Below are 19,310 nucleotides of genomic sequence, written 5' to 3'. Positions count from 1 at the left end.
AACTTGATTTTATTCCCAGCTCTGCTACTGCCTTGCAGAGGAAACCTTGGGCAGATTATTTAACCTCTCTTCACCTTGCCCAGCTGCAAACTGGGGATGATGCTTGTGCTGGAAGCTAAGTCACTGTCAATCCCAGCTCTCTCCAAACTCAACAAAGACACGCAGGTCATCCCCCTGCCTCAATGAAGGACTAGGAGTGAGTCACTTCCCATCCTCTTTTCCCTCCCACAGAAGACTTTTAGGCTCCATCCACACAGTTGGTTTCACTCAGACATGACCTTGCTTCTTTACAACACTCTGTAGGCTCCAGGCTGCAGGACCTGCTTAACCTGAGGTTCCCAGCCCAGTGGTCAGGGGTGAAGCTGTTGTTTGTTAGAAGTAATGGGATTTTCCCTTTTTTCCCCTTTAAAGTTCAATGGGGTGGGGGGAAAACCTATCAAAAGCACAAAAGGTAAATTTAAACAAAAAATTAATACACCAAAGGAGAATTAAAAATGTATTTAGCTTTGATTAAAGTAAATAGAAGAATTAGAATAAATGAAAGGTGCCTTTAATCCTTCTGCAAGCAAAAGGTGTTTTGAAAGTCAATATTGAAACTACTATAGGAATTACTTTTTATTTAATAATTTAATAAAAAAATCCCCACACTGTCATTTTAATCAGTGATGATTTTTTTCAAAAGCATTTGAATGTCCAGAATTAAGGGTCAATGCATTGAAGACTGAGGGAGCACAGCTGTGCCACATTGGAGGGGGTATGATCCTCTGGTTTCATTCCCTCCTGGGAGAGCACTTTCATTCTTCACACTGAAACTGCCTCTTGGCAGCAGGATGTAGTGGTGTCCTTTGGGGAAAAATGTGCTGAGAACAAAGACTTCAAGCTCAAAACAGCTCCAGAGAAAGGCCCATATTATGGATAAGCTTTCAAAATTAGAGAAAATTTCTTCACTGAAAGTGTGGTCAGGCATTGCAACAGGCTGTTCAGGGAGGTGGTGGAATCACTGTCCCTGTAAGTGTTCAAGAAATGTGGATGTGGCACTTGGGGCATGGTTTAGTGGTGGGTTTGGTGCTGCTGGGTTAATGATTGGACTCAATGATCACAAAGGTGTTTTCCAACCTAAACGATTCCAGAATTCTTGGATTCTATGAAAAGCAGGTCATAAATCTGAGCAGGGAAGAGGACAGTTTGACAAGCCAGGGAGTCTGTCTGTGCTCCCCATCCCAGACTCCCACCTGCTTTTGGGAATCTCACATCACCCACCAGTAAAACACAGTCACCCCAAGCCTTCTGGAGACACTCCAGACATTTTGGGAACCTAATGCAATTTTGGCTCTTGTGGAGACATATTTTCCATCTTTTTGGGTCCAGTTGAAAGCGCCTTTGGGAAGCTCCTGTTCTAATTTGTTCCTTCTGCTGTTCAGGTTTTATGCTGCTGAAATCATTTGTGGGCTCCAGTTCCTCCATTCCAAGGGCATAATATACAGGTAATTTTACTGTAATTTAGTGTAATTAATATGCTAAATGCTAAACTTTTTCTGCTTTTCCCTGCAAGCACTGATGGCAACAGAGAGGCTGTTTCTTGGCTGTGCTTACTGGCATTGAATTTCTCTGCCCATTTCCCTTTCACAGAGTTTGGGTGTTTTAATTTGAAAAGATAGTATAGAGAAGGCAGTTTTGATCCTTCTTTCAGAACTCTGTCCTATTTCAGTTAACATTAAAACAAACCCTTGGATGCATTTACACAGAGTCATTCACACAGCACCCAGTATAGGCAACCTGTTTAAGCTTTCAACATATCAAGGTGTATAAGGTCAAGTTAGACACGAGAAATTTGGTACATCTGCTGTGCTGGTTACCTTGGGACAGTGGTGACAAGCTCAAGCCATGTAATAACAGCAGGGAGACAGTGATATATCTTAATTTTGGATTATTAACAGCTCTACTGTGCACAGTTCAATGGGGAGATGGGATTCGCCTCACCATCGTGAATCTGTCTGTCAAGTTCTTCTTGTAGTAAGCAGAAAGCAGAGGGCATTTTTATGTTCATCAAACCTGTGTTAAAATGTTTATGGGAAGTACCCATTTCTACCAGAAATTAGGCCACAGTCTGATTTCCCATGGCTGAAAGGAGGAACTGAATTTCTGGGGAGCTCTGGTCAAGCTCACCTTCATGGCAAAATTCAGTTACTACACTGCAGCCTTCTTTAAAAGCAGGAAACAAATAACTTGTCACAAACAAATGAGAAAGATCCCTACAGCAAACAATGTTTGCTGAACCCAAAATGAGCTTATTTCAGTGTTTGTCATGTAGTGTGAACATTAGAGCAAATGCTGAAAGTGGATGGCTTGCTCACAATCCATTCTCCCTTTAAAGCATGAGCTTTGATTCCTATTAGTACTCATGTGGGAGCCATTCATAGTCTTTATTGACCGATGATGGTGACTGCATAAACATGCGATCAATATCAGTGGCATTAAGCTAAGATGATCTCTGGTGCCTCAGCAAATTTCTGGTTCTAATTACTATTCTTGATGAGTGAAAGGAAAAATTTTCTGAAGTGCCCAAATCACTTGGCCATGTCTGTTGTTTTTAGTCCATCTTCTCAGAAAATCTGATTTAAAATATCTGCAGGACATGATGAGTTTATGGCAGGACTGCTAATGCTGACATTTTATTTATAATTCACAATTTTACTTGGAATCACTGCGCCAGTGCTGTGTTGGGGTTTGGGACCCATTTCCTCCTGAAAGGAGAGGGGTGTTTAGAGTCTGGAGCCTTGGGAATTGAGGGAAAACTGGGACATCTGGGCATTGGGTAGCATGTGTATAGGAAAAAGTATCTCATTCCCAGGAGCTGGTGATACTGCTCTGGGTATCAAGTGTTGAGAGAAAATGTTTAACCAGCCCTACTCTCTTTTCCCTTTTTCACTGAAGACAATGACAACGAGGTCAGCTGAGAACACAGAGTCATCAGTATCTCTGTCAGAGCAAACTAAGCACTTTGGAAAGTGAATAGAAATCATTTTTGAAACTACATCTCTTGTGATGTTGTAAGAATAATGAATCCAGCTGTTCTGTCTCATGCACCCACGTTTGGAAATGTTGGCTTAAATTTTAACGAATGAGCCGAGGCGTTTTTTGGCAGAAACTCCAGTCCCTGGAGCCAATGAGTTTGAGACTCATCAAAATAATGAAAGAGAACTGTAGGTGATGGGTTTCTTTGTTTTGCTTCGATCTATCGGGTGAATAAAAGCAGTGCTGGCAGCCTGAGATTGATCTCAATGTTGTAACTAAAATAAGTCATTCCAGCTGGAAATTGTGACAATATGAGTGTCTGCCACTTGGAAGGCAAATGTCTCGGTTTTCTCTGTATTTCTCTTTGATTGATGACTCCCATTTTGTTTTGGGCCATGTTCTTGCAGCAGTGAACAGTTGCCCTACAGCAACAATTTAGTGTGTAAACAGTACAATGTCCCCCACACTGTTGAGGACCAGCCCAAGCAAGACAAGGAGCTTTGCACAGAGGGAGGCTGAAGAATCATCTTTCCTGCAATTGCAGGCCATCATCTCAGGAGCATCAAGCATTAGAAATTACCTTCTTTGAGGAACATTTCTGAAAAGAGACCCACGTTGTAAAGCAGTCGTCAGCAGGAGGGTGGCTGTGCAGCAGCCTCATGGTTAGGCTTCTTGCCTGAGGTGTGGAAAATCATATAATCACAGATTCACAGAGTGGTTTGGGTTGGAAGGAACCTTAAAGACCACCTAGTTCCAGCCCCCTCACCATGGGCAGGAATGCCACCCACTGGATCAGGCCCCATCCAACTTGGCCTTTTTGGCCAAAATATGTGTAGGCCGTGAATTAGCAGAGGTTGAAAAAGAACGGTTACACCCTCAGCTGTGGGTACAAGCAAATGTGTCTGGGTGCTTTGGAACTGAAAAGGAACAGTGATTGATAGCACAAGCCAGGCAGTGCAGGAATGTGTGTGCTCACAGACCAGGTCACCCAAATTCTACCCACATCCCCGATTAAGTTCAGCATCACTGATCCAAATGTCTACCTGAGTCATTGTCTCAATGAAAAACAAAACTTTTAGGTAAGATTTAAGAAAATTAACATAGAAACCATGCCAGTCTTCCTTTCTTTCTACCTTTTCTTCTTTACGAGCTTTTCTCTCCTTTCGTAGTTAGTTCCCACTTCAGGACCTCCTGGTTCTCCATCAATGGTCATGAGTCATCAGCTCATTTACTTTTATTTCCTTCTCTGTGCTTTTCTGTTTTCTTCCTCTCTCTGGGCTCTTTGCTTCCTGGAGTAGCTCAAAAGCTGAGACCCTGATCAGACAACAGCCTGGCAGCTGAGTGTGAAAGGCTTTGTAAATCCCGGGTTTCAGATGGTGCAGCCCAGCAGTGGTGGGGGTTCTGCTGATGTCTGGGATTATTCTAACCCTCTGCAGAGCTTGTGGGTCCTTACCTCATGCAACATTTGTAGAGCCTGCTCTAGGAGGGAGATCTGGCAGCAGCTTCAGAGAGAATATTGAGATTTCCAGGGGAGGAGAGAGTGAGAATTACCTGGTCACTGCTTGCTCTCGTTCTCCGGGCTGTCTTAGGGCTGAAGCACAAGTTGGCACAAAGTCCATCTTAGCTTCACTATTCTGCATCCTTGAAGGAAACAGCTTTTAGAAGCTGTCTTGGGTGATGTGATCCCTGAAAGCGTTCGAGTCCAGGCTGGATGTGGCTTGGAGCAGCCTGGTCTAGTGGGAGGTGTCCCTGCCCATGGGAGGGGATTGGAACTGGGTGATCTTTAAGGTCCCTTCCAAGTCAAACCATTCTGTGATTCCATGATTCTGTGTCTTCTCCAAGAGATAAATCAGTGCTGGGACAAGAGAAATGAGGAAGAGAGATACTGAAGCCCAAGAGAGCAGTTCCTCATTCATCCCTCAGCCTTCCTTTGTATTTCCAGCATGTAGGCCCTGCGCAGGGGCAGAGAACAAGTTAATAAGTGTAACCTGCTGAGGTAACTTGTGTGCTTCTGGAACACTTTAAAGAAGGGGGTTTCCTTGTCTTCCTCCACAGAGACTTGAAGCTGGACAACGTCCTCCTGGACAATGAGGGGCACATCAAAATTGCTGATTTTGGGATGTGCAAAGAAAACATGTTTGGTGATGCGAAGACAAGCACTTTTTGTGGCACTCCTGACTATATTGCCCCTGAGGTAGGTGTGGGGCACAGGGAGATCAGCAAGTGCTGGGGGACAGGAAATATGTCTTAAGACATGACTGTTGTGCAGTGGTAGAGGCTGCAAAGGGTAGTAACCTGGCTTGGAGCAGTTCCAGGCCAGGAACTGGATTTCATCTTGACTCAGAGTCTGTGTTGCTGTCTGGCATTGCTTATTTTTGTGGCTAATTCATTGTTTTTGTGCGAATGACTCTGGGAAACAAGTGGAGCTTGGCTTAAACCAAGAAGCAGAATGCTTAATGGAAATTCAGTTTGGGCCACGGCAGAAGAAACTCCAAGAGGTCCTACAATTCAGGGACTGACACAGCACGAGGAATGCTGACTGTGCCCTTCCCTTATTTCTTTCAATTTTTAACCAGAGAGAAATTTGTTCTTTTTCTTTTTCCCCTAGAAAACGTAGGTGTTTTGAACTAGATCCCTCCAGAAAAGAGAAAGTTTCCTTAACCTGATGACTTCACACAATGATAAATCTTACTGTGGAGAGGCTTTGACTAATTAGGTGGCCAAAGAAAATGTTTCTTAGCTCAGAGAAAAACCTACAAGTCATCCATGCATCATGTCTGACATTGGTCTGATATCCATTTATTTACCTTTCAAGATCCCATTTTGTAATTTTAGTGTTTTCATGATGGATATTGGTGCTTTCCAAAGAGCTGTCAAAGCCTTCAGGGTTTTATTTTTCCTCTACTATAATTCATTGGTCCTTCACTGTGCACTAAGGGCTCTATTCTGGCCAAGGTTACACCACTGCTGGCTCAAGGGTCTCTTCAAATCAGTTGGATTTCTATTGCCTAAGAATGGGTGTAAGTGTACTCTGCAATCAAGCTAATTGTCTTTTATTCCACTTCAACATGCCTTTATTTAAGAAAAAAAATGCTATTTTTTGCTCATAAAAAAAAAAAGATAGCTAAGTGTTGATCCTTTATCTGTGATTTTATTTTATAGAAAAGAGAAAAAGTAAAATAGCTCAGAGTTTTACTTCTGCACCGTATTTATTTTAGGGATTCAACGAGTGCATATAAAACCTTTTACCTCTAAATTGAAAGCACTTCTAGAGTTTATGGATTGTCTCTCCTGCCACAGGCAGGAGCACTGGACTCTGTCAGTATTTCACTGCAGCTGCTACCACTGTTCTTTGTTACAGACCCAGCAACTTGGCCACAGCCGTGCAAATAAGGGGTTTTGGGGTCAGTAGACAAGCAACTTTTTTTCATTTCAAAAAATACCTGACAAAAAAAAAAGACAGCCTGAAATTAAATTGCTGAGTTTATTTTTTTCCCAGAGAATTTCAAACAAAATAAACCTTTTTCTTTCTGACTGCCATAAAACACTTTAATTTCAATTTCCAGATATTTTAGAGTTTAAAAGATAAAGCCTTGTAAAAATAATTTCCCTTTTCAGAAGGAAAGGTTGGGATGATTTTGTCTGTAAGTGATTCAGAAAAAATATACTAAGGGGTCTTGCTGATTTTTTTTGGTTTTTGGCTCTGAGTGGAACTCATTGCATATATTACATCATATATTCAAATTTCTTTTTTGTCCTTTTTGCATCTCCTCTTTTGGAGACAGATGTAGTATAAAGCATCCCATTGCAACCAAGCTGTGGGCTCAAAAGTAAAGATTGTGCCTTTAAATGAAATTTTCCCCTCTACAGCTCTAAAATTCTGATGAGAATCCTACACAAAACAGTGATCATATGAACCTTTAGATATCTGCAATATAAAAATCTATATATGAGCAAGTTTTTGAGGCTCTTTGAGAACCAAAGGAGACAAACAGGGGTTGTATTTTACAGCAGGTAGATATTTATCTGGATGTTTAAAATTGGGCTTATTCCCTTCCTTGGCTATAAAAGGAGCTAGTGATAACTGGTTCAGCTTTAGGTATCTCCACAACAGATATCCGAAGGCAGGTGAGATTAATTTTGCTTCTCCAGAAGGGAAGTTTGAGAACTTGGTGATGGTCCTTTAGACTCTGGCAAGCTTGTCACTCCAGCTGGATGTCACTTTATAGGTGACACTGAAAGGCACAAACCAAGGGACTGACTGAGGGCAAATTCCTGTTCCTCTACCTAAAACTCAGCTGGTCTCAAGAGGACAGATCAGCAACCTCTTTCATGTCTTTCCTGGGGAAGATTTTTCTGGGGTAGAGTCACAACATTTTAACTGAGTGATGGTCCTAAAGTACCCTTATGCTTTTTTTTTTGTAGTTCTAAAACTCAGCTTGTATGACTTCAATCAATCCCAAAACACTAATACCTAGCCTTTCGTCTTCTTGGGCTTCACAAGCCTGAAGTGAACCCTTAGAGAGCAGGCTAAAGACAACTTGTCTCACCTTTTATATTTGAGAACTCTCCAGTAGCCAAGGATTTGTTCATGTAACTTAAGAGTTACATGCAGCCCGTTGTCTGTAGTGCCAGGGACTGTTTTGGCACCCAGGTGTGGCTGTGCCTCGTCACTCCAGGAGCCACAAGCCCCTCACCACTGGCAGATTTCTGGCTCCTGCTGCAGGCAGAGGGAAGCACCTCTGCTATCCCACTCTGCAGAGCAGCTTTTGCAAGGCCATGGTCTGGCCACCCGTCTGAAGTTGAAAAACTCATGTCAGACATTTTACTTCTGCCATTTTTGCTCCTCTTTCTGGGCAGATACTGCTGGGGCAGAAGTACAACACCTCTGTTGACTGGTGGTCCTTTGGTGTCCTTCTGTATGAGATGCTCATTGGCCAATCCCCTTTCCATGGCCAAGATGAGGAGGAGCTTTTCCAGTCCATCCGTATGGATAACCCCTTCTACCCTCGCTGGCTGGACAAGGATGCAAAGGACATCTTGGTGAAGGTAAGAATCACCATCCATCAAACGAAAGTCTTTCTGCCAGAATTATTGTCTTCAATTTTTTTTATCTTCAGCTGTTGTAGAGAGAAACAGATTTAGTGTCCTAGGACCAGGGAGAGTCACTGTCTTTTCTGCGGGCATCAAACTTCACATGACCTATGTCATGAGGAGATTTGTGTGTCTTCCTTCTCCTGAGTTGTGATGGTGGCTCCTCAGAGGGCACCAGACACCAGCAGAGATCAGTTTATTTGCAGAGCACTCCCTAAGGTGCCAGGCATGTTACCTCCTGGAAAAGATACTTCAAACTAAGGGCTTTGATTGAAGCAGATTGAGATGTTGAACATCTCTTTTTGGGGCACCCACTGCCATCTTTCTGCACAAACAGCCTGTATTTCTGTCAGGATTAGAGATAATTATCATCTTTACATCAATCAATAAGCTTCCTTGTTTAGGAAAAAAAATCCCAACATTTTCTCCATTATGGGTTCTTCTCATGGCACTGACTCTACATAATTACACATTCCACCCTGCTTAATGCCTGCATTATCAGCAGAGAGTTTAACCTATGGAATCAACATTCCAGCTTTTTGTAAGAGAGCCTGAGAGGAGACTGGGAGCAAGAGGGAACATCCGCCAGCACGCCTTTTTCCGGGAAATCAACTGGGAAGCTTTGGAAGAGAGAAGGATGGAGCCTCCTTTCAAACCGAGAGTGGTAAGGATGGATCTTCTTTCAATTCCACGCATCTCAGGTCTTCTAAACTGTGCATTTCTGCTGGTTGCCTGACCTGATCTTCACAACTACTCCTTTGTGGTGGCTGCAAGCCCAGGTTTGGCACGCCTACACCTGAGAAACCATAAATTTCTCATCTCTTTCTCAGTTACTGCAGCAGAGTAACACTTTCCCTTCACCACATAACTGCAGCCCCTTCTGAAAGGATTATCTTTCATTGCACTGCAGAAGGTAAAACAGTTCAGGAACCGGGTGTTTGGCTAAATCAGAATCATTCTGACTATTAATAACAGTCTAATTAAATTATTATACTCCTATTAATAGCAATAATAGAATTTAATTTGACAAGCACATCATACTTTTATTTTACAGCCTTTCACAAGTGTTATTCAGTTGATGGGTTCAGTCTGCCATGTTACAAAGCTGTAACATCCCTGCCTGGCAGAATTCCTGGATCACAAGCTCAGTGCCTCCTTTATAATATTTATATTTACTGGCTCCCATCTAAAGGTTGAGCTGAGCCCGTAGGAAGCAGCCTGATAGGGCCAGTACCATTGTAATGAAGATCTGACTATTAGTGGTTTGACATCAGTTTTTTTTTCCTTTTCTTGAAGAAATCTCCAAGTGACTGTAGCAACTTCGACAAGGAATTCCTAAATGAAAAACCCAGACTCTCCTGTGCCGACAGAGCACTGATTAACAGCATGGACCAAAATATGTTCAGCAACTTCTCTTTTGTGAACCCTAAAATGGAGAAGATATTTTCCTGAGATCTGCCTTACTGAAGGAATTCTCTGTAATGGTTTGAGTAGCACTTTGTCAGCTGAAGACTGTGCATGGTTATTTTTATCAAGAACCCTCCAGAAAAAAGCACCTCAGTGAAAGTTTGTACCATGCCTGGAGGCTTCTGAGTTATTCCAGTCCGTAGCAGATGCCAGCCCACTCTTCACTGATGATAAAGTTTCTTTGTGGTATCTTTTGGTGTCTCTTCTCTCTCTTCCCAATGTTCTTGAAGTTGAGAGCATTTGAAAATGAGGAGGTGCCAAAACCTGTTCCCCACTACTTGTACACGCAGCCAACAGGTTTCTCTGTAAGGAAAAACAAGTATATTTGAGCTTCTGGTGATTTCAGTGCCCATTTCTGCAACTCTGACTCAGACCCACCTTCTTCTGAAGGAAAAGTGATTTGCTCAAGGCCTGAGAATATCAGGGAAGACTCAGATTGGATGCTTTGGTAACCTCCTCTCGTCCATATGCAGAATTGCCCATGTGTGCAGTTTTGAAGCAGAAATTTGCTCCCTACACCTTTTAAAAATACTGTTCACAGGTGTTAAGTCTCAATTTTTCTCCATGGGACAAAGAGACTTTCAGGTGCCCATTCCACCATCTGTACATCTCAACGGATCGTTACCAAAGGAAGTGCCAAGATCAGTACAGAAAAACAGTGGTTTACACTTAGTGCCTGAGCAGGGAGGATGGGAAGTTGCAGAATGCTTCGAGAACCCTGTTCTAAAGCTTTAAGTGTCCTCTCACACACCAAACTCAGGGCAAGGTCTGGATGGGGCTTTCTGACGTGTTAACCTAAAACCACATGAGAAAAGTGCAGCATGTTTCCTCAAACCATTGTTTAAGCATTGTAAAAGTCACAGAATTGGGGTATTTCACTTGAAAGGTAATAACTGGTCCTGCAAAGGCTGGTTTACTTTCTGTTTCTCTAAATGATGTGCCAGCTCTTTGGTACAGGTCAACGAGCTGCACACGATGGTCACAGGGCAGGAGGCACATCAGGTGAGGGTGGCCCTCACCTTCACCTTGTGACATTTTTCTGTGTGTTCTACCCCTTTGCAGCCTGTGGGAATGTAGGTGGGTTTGAAAAAAGTCTTTTCTGTGATCCTTTCATCATGGGATCTTTTTAAATAAAGGTGCACTCTCTTCTGAGGTTGGAGATTTGTGAAACCACCCAGTTACTCCTTGTCGCTGAGACACCTGTTAAAAGCTGGGTCAAAATCAAGTCAGAGCCTAAAAAGAAGATTTTGTAACAACTTAGGCTTAGGAAGCTGCTCAAGTTGGTGTTGGGGTCTATTTGAAGAACATACATTTGGAGCTTTGTTGCATCAACCTCATGTCCATGAAGAAGAAAAGCTCTAGAAGGTGAGTTATCCCAAATTCAGGTTCCCTTCAGAGGTGCCTTCCTGGCTCTGCTGGTCTGGGCTGTCAATTTGGACCTCCCAACAGGATGTATGCAGCCTTGAAGGCAGCACTGGGATATCACTGGCAGTGACTGCAGGCACAGAATCCAGCAGGAACAAGAGCTGAAGCGTGTGAGGTGGACAAGAAGAGCAGAACACCCTGAGAAAGGTTTCAGTCCAGTGACTCTGATGAAATCCTTGTTTGTGCTGTATGAAACGCAGGAGGGGGCATCTGTGCTCGTAGTTTGTGGAGCTGGTCATCGTGTTTAATTAGAACAGTTAACATGAATTTTTTAAATGCCAGTGCTGTTTGTACAGTTTAATAAAATGTTGTGTATAAATGGGAAATAGGCATTGAAGTGATTAAATAGGGACAAAGAGCAGAGGTGCTTAGAAAAGCCATTAAAATCACTCTGTGCTGTCTGGGGAACGTTCCCCAGGGGAATTTCAGCCCATAAATACACAGCAGCAGCAAGCACTTGAATAACTGTAACTACTCCACAGGGCAATAGTTAAACCAAGGATTTGGTGCTGTGCAAAGGTATCCAAGAAGAAAGTGAAATGTTCCTTTTCACTGCCAAAAAGTGACACGGCACTGAATGGGGTCGGGTATCTCAGAGGGGTTGCAGAGGAGATGTGCAGAGGTTGTTACTAAAAGTGAGTGATTCGGGACATCTTCCTTTGACACCCGAATGAGGCTGGGTCATCCAAGTCCTGCGAGGGCCTGAGTGTGTCCATGACTCTGGTGGAGTCTGGCTGGCCTGATCCAGACTAGGATTGCATTTCTGAGCATTTGAAGACTGGCAGTATCCCTAAATGATGGTGAGGGATGTTCTCTTTGCAGCAGCACAACAGTTTGGGCTTGAAGCCAATGCAGGGACAACCCAAGAGCATAGACTAAGGAAGGAGGGTGCTGGTTCACCTCTTGTGGTTAAGTCACTGAAGAGGAACAGGCTTTAACACCTCTCTGATCAGAGGCCAGGCTCTCTGCACTCCTACTGTGGTTCTATACAGCCACACGTAAGAGTGCCTTGTGAAGGAACCCGTTGAGTAACTGCTAGAGCAGGCATAGCGTTAGGATTAGTGTGAAGCTTGTGATGCAAACCACAAGAAGAAGCACCTGCTTCTCTTTGCAAGGCGTCTTCAGCTTAAAAACCCAATAAACCCATTGAGGATGGGGGCAGGGACATGGGGAGAGGTGGATACGAGCCACCACGAACGTGTTCACTGTGTGTCCCACTGTGTGAGCAGCCTCCCAGCTGTGCCTGTGGGGTGTGAAGAGTGACGTGGGAAGCAGCAAACGCTTTCCTGTGGTGACAGTGATTGAGAGATAACAGCCAGGGAGGGCTGAAAGCCAAACACCCACGCAGAAATGAGCAGGAGCCCAGGTACTCACCAAGATGCTCCTTTGCCCTGGCTGAACATGGCACCTCCATTCCCATCTTCTTTCCCTTTTTTCTCTCCCCTCCTCCGTAAAAATGTTCATTTTATGGCATAGTAGATGGGGCTTGCCAGGTTTGGTGATTCATTTCCTGACAGCTCAATCCTGTTCTGGAGCCCAGTGGGATCACAGCACTACTGCAGGACCATGGCACCAGCAAACATCAGGGTCTGACCTCCAGCACCACCTGTTTCAACTCAAGCTTTGGGAGTCCCCAAAGCACCCAAATGCTCCTTACTTGGTCTTGCTGCCACACCTGATGGATATATGAATTCCTACTTGTTGGCATCCACCAAATCAGGATGAGTGGGAGTCACCTGTAAATGACAGCCCTAATTTCAGGACTCCTGCAAAGACTTCCAAGAGGAGGTGGGTTGGTCTCACAGCTCCTCAGCGTTCAGAAGACAAAACCAAGCTCTGTCCTACACCCCACCATGCTCCTTGCAGCCTGTGCTGAAAGGAAAGACAACTTTGCCCAGTGGTTACAAGACATTCTTGCAGTGCAGAGGTGTCACCAAAAGTCCCTGTCCGACAACACAACTCCAAAGAGTGGGTCCTGGGAGTCGAAATGCTCTTCCCTTTGTAATTATATTTGTACCTCACCTATCTAAAACCCAAGAGAGAGATCCCAGCTGGGACCTAACGTGGTCTCTCACTCCAGGGATACCACATCACCTGCAGCCACCAGATCATCATCAATGATGTGTCTTGTGGTGTGAAGCCAGCGGAGGTCTCAGTGCAGGCCTCAGGAAGCTTTTCTACCTTCCTTGCTTACACAGAAGTTTTATCTCTGGTACATCACAGCAGCCAAGGCAGCACATGCAGAGCTGGTGAAGTACAGGAAATAAGTGTATTTTTGGCTCTTCTGTAACTGGCACTGGGTGCAGCTCAGTGACTGCACGCACTGTAATGAGGTCCATTCCGCTGTTGGTGACAGCCACCTTGGAGTCCTTTATCTCTTACATCCCCTCAATGTTTATGTATGCAAAGATAGAATTAAAAATAGATGAGAAGTGAAACAAAGAAAAAACCGGCATCGAGTCGTGGAAGGTGAAGCAAGAGCAGAAAAGGCAAGTAAGGAAGAAAAGAGGGATATAGGTTGGTGTAGTATTATGTAACACTTCCCTTCATCCATTGGTTTCAATTAGAGCTCTGCTGTTTTCCTTCAAAGCCACTCATACCATCCTAGAGTTGCTTTTGTAGCCAAAGCACAGAACTTTTGGAGATTTCAGAGAATGGGACAGGCTGAGACCAGAATAGCTCTGATCTGGCCTCCCAGGTAGCACAGAGATGCCACTCCTGCTCTGGCATCTCCCTTAGAAATCAGGATATTTCTGCTTTGAATCTGGATTCAGGTCCCAATAAAATATTTTAATTAGGTTGTCTATAGCAGAGGAATGCAGTTTAACTGCTCACTTTTAGTCAGGTAGCATCTCTGAGACACCCTGGGTTATCCTGAAGGACTTCTGCTGAATATGGTTCTCTCCTATAACCTGCGACTTATCCCACCCCCAACAGCCATGGACACCTCTCTGTAAGCAGCAGAATCAGGCCTGGAGTTCACCCTCCAGCAGGCACCTGCACTCAGCCAGTCAAGTCTGGTAGGAAGAAACATCAAAAATTAGTTATCAACGTGATTTCTGCAGTTGCTGAAGAAACTTCATGAAGGAAATCCTCCATCCTCCTGGTACATCCTCATTAAGGGGGACCAGGGGACACTGCATTCCTATTTTCACTGGCAAGCATATTCCCTTCTCCCATAATAAAGCAATGACAATGAGAGAGACACAAAGCTCAGCATTTACGATCTTTTGAGAACTGTCTTTGCTCTTGAGGGGAAACACTTTTAAGCTAAAAGAAGGTAGGTCTAGATCAGATGTTAGGAAGAATTTTATTTTTTTTAATCAGAGGGTGGTGAGGCCCTGGCAGAGATTGCCCAGAGAAGCTGTGGCTGCCCCATCCCTGGAAGTGTCCAAGGTCAGGTTGGATGGGGCTTGGAGCAACCTGGGATAGTGGAAGGTAGAATAGCAAGGGGTGGAATGAAATTGGCTTTAAGGTCCTTTCCAAACCAAACCATTCTGTGATTCTGTGATCCAGTCACAGGAGATCACCATAGGAGAGACTCAGTTAAGACAAAGCTTAAAGGCATCAGCTCTTTCTCATTCTGCATTTTCACATGTTAAATCAAAACAAAACCCCTTAATCTCTGTTCCAGGAGTCAACTGGATTCTGCCTGTCTGGGACCCAGTGATCACTCAACTCATGCTGCTCCTCTGCCTAAATAAAAACCTGCCAGTGCACAGCAGCTGGGGAGGTGAATCATTATTTTAATAATCACCTAGAGGAAAACATGCTGCTTGAGTAGAGAGAAAATAAAAATTAAGTATCACATTTAATTTATGATGTGGCCTTTTATTTTAAAGGAACATAAACCGAAAATATTCAGACATCAAAGGAAGAATCTCAGCTTTCACTTCTAAATTCTATTTTATTATTGTTGTTAGCCTCCCAGTAGCAAAGGAAATGAGTTCTCCGGTAATCATTTCCATTTAATTTTCTGCTCCCTTCTGTTGATAGCATCATGTGTAACCTTTTTTCTAACAGTTACTTTAAATTGTGTATTTTGATATTCCATTCAGCTGGTGGAGAAAGAAAAATCACTTCTAAAAAAGCCATTTTATCTCTGCTGTTCATGAGCTCAGCAGGATAATGTGATATCTCAGTGAGCATATTTATTTTAAGTTATTGGTATTTTCCACCAGGGTGAAATTGTTCAAGATATAACCTCTCATTGCCTCCCCTCTTCCTGCCCAAAAAATGTCATGGGGCCAAAGCAGTGGAGAAAAAGGGACAAAATAATCCACCCAGCAAATCAACCCAGTTCTGGTCATTCTGGACAGAATGAAAAGAGTGAAAAAACCTGACGAAATGGGGGAGATGGAGCACACAATTATCATAGGGATAATAAATCTCTGGGCACAGTGGCATTTTTGAGATAGTGGGGCAGAAGCCAGCAGTGACACCAAGTGACCTTTCTTGTAAAGGTGTTAAAGCTTAATAATGTGGTTTGGTTCTTCAGGAGATCCAGTGACACTGGAATTCAGGTGGGAAGAGTTGTTTCTTTGTGCTGGGCTGTCTCTACACCGAATCACAGACTTGCTTCTCTTTCTTTGGGTGTACTGAAAAGAAATGAATAAATAGAAAGCCTCCACAAAAGACCAAAGCAGCTTTGGCTGAAAAAACCAGCCAAAAGCAGGGCTTGAACCTTCTGAAATGAGGACTAAGTGCCTTAATATTTCAATTAAAAGCCTGGTTGAGAATCAGCAACAATTTCACAGACTTATGTGGAGCAACCACTGAAGGGAGACAGCTGTATCAGCTCAAGCCACTGCTTTTAGCAGCTGCAGCCACCTTGCAGCACTTCCCATGTTCCAAATGGAGAGTCTCCAATGGAGCTCTGGGGAAATGTGATGGGGTTTTTTATTAGCACAGGAGCATATGGGAGATTAAGATCTCATGCTTCCAAAGTCTTCCAAAATTTTATGTCTAGACATAGCTGAGAAGGTGACTAGGAAAATTCAGGGCTGGGGCTGCAGAGGGCCACTGCAGGAGAAAATGTGCATTTCTTCTTGGTATAAAATAAAGATTGGTGGCTGTGGAGTCACTGTCTGAAATGCACATTTCCTCCTTGCCACCAGTGCTCAGCCAAACACTCACTCTGAAGAGCGGTGAAACTCTGACCAAGCTCTTCGTTTTCCCAAGAAATAACTCAGCACTCCAGTGGAGGCAGCTTTCTACCATGCCCTACCACAGGTGTAGCTCAGTGTCCCTGGCGCAATGCCTGATATACACTAGGGAATCAGCCCCAAACATCTGCCTGTTCATTTGATTAGAGATTTTTGATTAATCTTGGGCTGCTTCTGCTACAGAGGAGAGGTCTGGAAAGTGTTTTTATTTGAGTGTGGCTCTGCAGACAACATAAACCTTGCTTAATATGGTAAGGATCCCTTTTTTTCATGGTCTGTAGACCTGAGTTTAATTTTAAGTTTGGAATCTATTTTCCATGATAGGACAAGCCTTATTTCTTTCATCTGACTTTAGCTATAGGGATCATGGAATCATAGGATGGTTTAGGCTGAAAAAGACCTCTAATGCCATGGACTCCAGCCATTAATCCAGCACTGCCAGGTATTCCAAGGGTCCAGCTCAACAAGACAGGGAGGTTCCCCACACGATCAGCAGAGGCACATAGAGAGGGAGGTTGATCCCATCCCAAACAGGGGATCAACAGACAAGTCCAGTGAAACACTCTCCAGCTGCCTGTAAGATCAACACCAGGACTGAGCCGATATTGTGTCAGTGACACATTTGCAGCCCAGGTAACATTAAAATGCTGTAGAAATTAGGTCTGTGATTTATACCTGTCGTAGAGTGTGTATAGTGTAGGTGTTCGTACCTGAATAAGCACAACCTCAGCTCCCTCTACAGTCACTAAGGACTAATTATTACTGTCAGAGAAACTTATAACCCTCTTATGGCCTGCCCCTGGAGTGCTAAGTATTTATTACCTCGATAGCAAGCACCAAAAATGCTGTGAAGTAAACCCAGTTGTGATTTCTATGATATCCTGGCTAAGTTCCTGGTGATAACACCAACAGGCTGAAAATATTACCCTGATCCCTCACTTCCTAGATCTGCCATCTCCGAATAAGGAGAAATCAGCCCATCCTGAGGTGACCTCATCCAAAAAATTCAGAGTTATTATTCCAGATTCACACCACTGTAAAACATTCCAGGTATCTCCTGAGTCCTTAACAATGGCAGGGCAGCAACAGGCTGAGACCTCTTCCCTTTGGCTCACCCCTCTGCTCTTCTGCATCTGCAGATGTTCATCCTCCTCTCACCTTTCAGCCTATAGAGGAGGGATTTCATCTCTCCAGAATTATTTCAGAAGTTATTTTGTGCCAGTCGTGCACTTGGAAATGCCCAGGTGAAGCCTCTGGCTCTGCTCCAGGGCAAAGAAAAAAAAAAATCCAGAAGCCTCAATAAATTAACTTTAAATAAAATTCATTCAAGTAGCTGTAATGAGTATCAAAATATTCTTCCTGTGAGTGAAAGAAATCAGTTTTATCTGCCCTGAATCCTTCCTTCAATGCTCTCAGCAATGTCCTTAGCAAGTTGAGGATTTGGATCCACAATTCCTGCATGTCTGGCTGTCTTTGGACATGGAGATTTAGTTCATCCCAGTCTCTCTCTGGGTCTTTTTCTCTCATTCACTCACTGTGTTTAAATTATTCCTTCCTTTTTACTCACTCAGCAGAGAATTGAAATTTGCTGATGTCAGGATCTCGGAACAGATGGGAGAGCAGTATTGATTAGGCAGTTGAGAGTAGGACATAAATAGCTTGTTAAAAGTAAATAATAATAGTTTAAATGCTGTGTACAAACCTTTATAAAACCTAGTGAAGCAAATCGAATAATACTCCCAGAAATCCATCCAAGTTTTTTAGCAAGGTGATGAAATTCAAGAGCCTTTTCCACTTACTTATGTTAGTGCTGATGTAAGAGCTGATTGAATCAACAGTCTGGAACTGCCAGAGATGAGCCTGCCTTCAGCATCCCAGCCAAATGAGATGTTTGCAGCTGATGTGTGAAAGGGAAAAGAGAATTGATGAGGGAGAGAGAGCAGGAGGACAGGAGCTGCAGAGTGCGAGCCAGTTTTGTTTGGAGTGGGGAGGGAAATTTATTGTTCATCATAAATTCAGAGTCTGGGCCCAAACTTACTGCTGTGTGTGACATCCAAATTGGGGTCTAAGGCAGGGCATGGTATAAAGCCATGGATGAGATGCATCCTTATTGATTTGGTTTAGGTTTGATATGTACAAAGCCCTTCAGAATTGAGAGCTTTGTGAAGTCCATGCTTAAAATCCATCTGTTCCTCCAGCCACAAACCACACAGTACCCAGCTGGTTGCGACTCCCAATTATCATGGTAGATATAAAAAAACAGATTAAAATTCTAAGGTTATGTATCAAAGAGGAGATCTGGAGAAATAAAATTCATTTTGAGCTTGGGCTGCTATTATCCCTCGTGCAAATGCCATGTTTTCCTGATCCATGTCTCTGCTGATCAACCAGAATCAGGACAAAGTCTGCAGCAGAGACTGAGTCACTGCAGGAGAAGTGTTCAAAGTTATAATAATAGCTCAAGATGAGGAACCGGATATTTTTACAAAATAAAAAAGGGAGGAGAAGGGAGGAAATAAAAGGTCTTGCAAGTTATTTGTTAGGGAGAAAACAGGATTTTCCTATGGACCCATTCCCTGTTGTTGTCACATTGACCTATTTCACCCAAGGAGGTGCACAAGGACATGGTGCACCCACACTGATGGCAGGGCTGGCCCTGTCCCCTGGAATGCTGGAGATGACTCCTCTGGAAGGACATTGCTTCCCTCAAGTGTTCATCAGTGCTGCTGCACAAGAAAATGCTGGAATCTCACTGCCTTCATCTCCTGAGCACTGAATTTCACCTGTCATGTGGGGTTGGGCACCATGAAATGTCTCCCTGCTTTCACCATGAAATGTCTCCCTGCTTTCACCATGAAATGTCTCCCTGCTTTCACCATGAAACGTCTCCCTGCTTTCTTCCTACCCTGGTGCAATGAGCCAGGAGGAAACTCTCTCCTTTGCACCTCTGGCTTGTTCAAGGTTTTCAGTGACTGATTTCAGAAAAATTGGAATGCCCTGAACAGATGCCCTTGGGATGTTTTCAGGTGAAACTTCTCACAGATTCGAGGCGCTTTGGAAAAATCCTCATTTAAAGAAAAAGTGAGAGATCCCAAAGACTTTTAAGGCAGATTCTACCTCACAATGAAGAGATAAATTAAATAT

General features: G+C 43.5%; 1 protein-coding gene across 1 annotated transcript in view; it reads left to right on the top strand.

The window, feature by feature from the left end:
- Positions 1-11,327, top strand: part of PRKCQ (protein kinase C theta) — a 54,551-nt gene extending 43,224 nt beyond the window's left edge. Inside the window, exons 15-19 of the mRNA XM_039571440.1 lie at positions 1,422-1,484; positions 5,071-5,209; positions 7,876-8,064; positions 8,645-8,773; positions 9,406-11,327. Of these exons, the coding sequence (XP_039427374.1) occupies positions 1,422-1,484; positions 5,071-5,209; positions 7,876-8,064; positions 8,645-8,773; positions 9,406-9,561 (676 nt within the window). The 3' untranslated portion in view covers positions 9,562-11,327. The remainder of the gene's footprint in view (positions 1-1,421; positions 1,485-5,070; positions 5,210-7,875; positions 8,065-8,644; positions 8,774-9,405) is intronic.
- Positions 11,328-19,310: the final 7,983 nt, after the last annotated feature.

The sequence above is a fragment of the Corvus cornix genome, chromosome 1A, assembly GCF_000738735.6.
Source record: "Corvus cornix cornix isolate S_Up_H32 chromosome 1A, ASM73873v5, whole genome shotgun sequence".
Lineage (NCBI taxonomy): Eukaryota > Metazoa > Chordata > Aves > Passeriformes > Corvidae > Corvus > Corvus cornix.
Note: the sequence above shows the minus strand (reverse complement) of the source record. Positions and strands in the feature narration are given on the sequence as shown.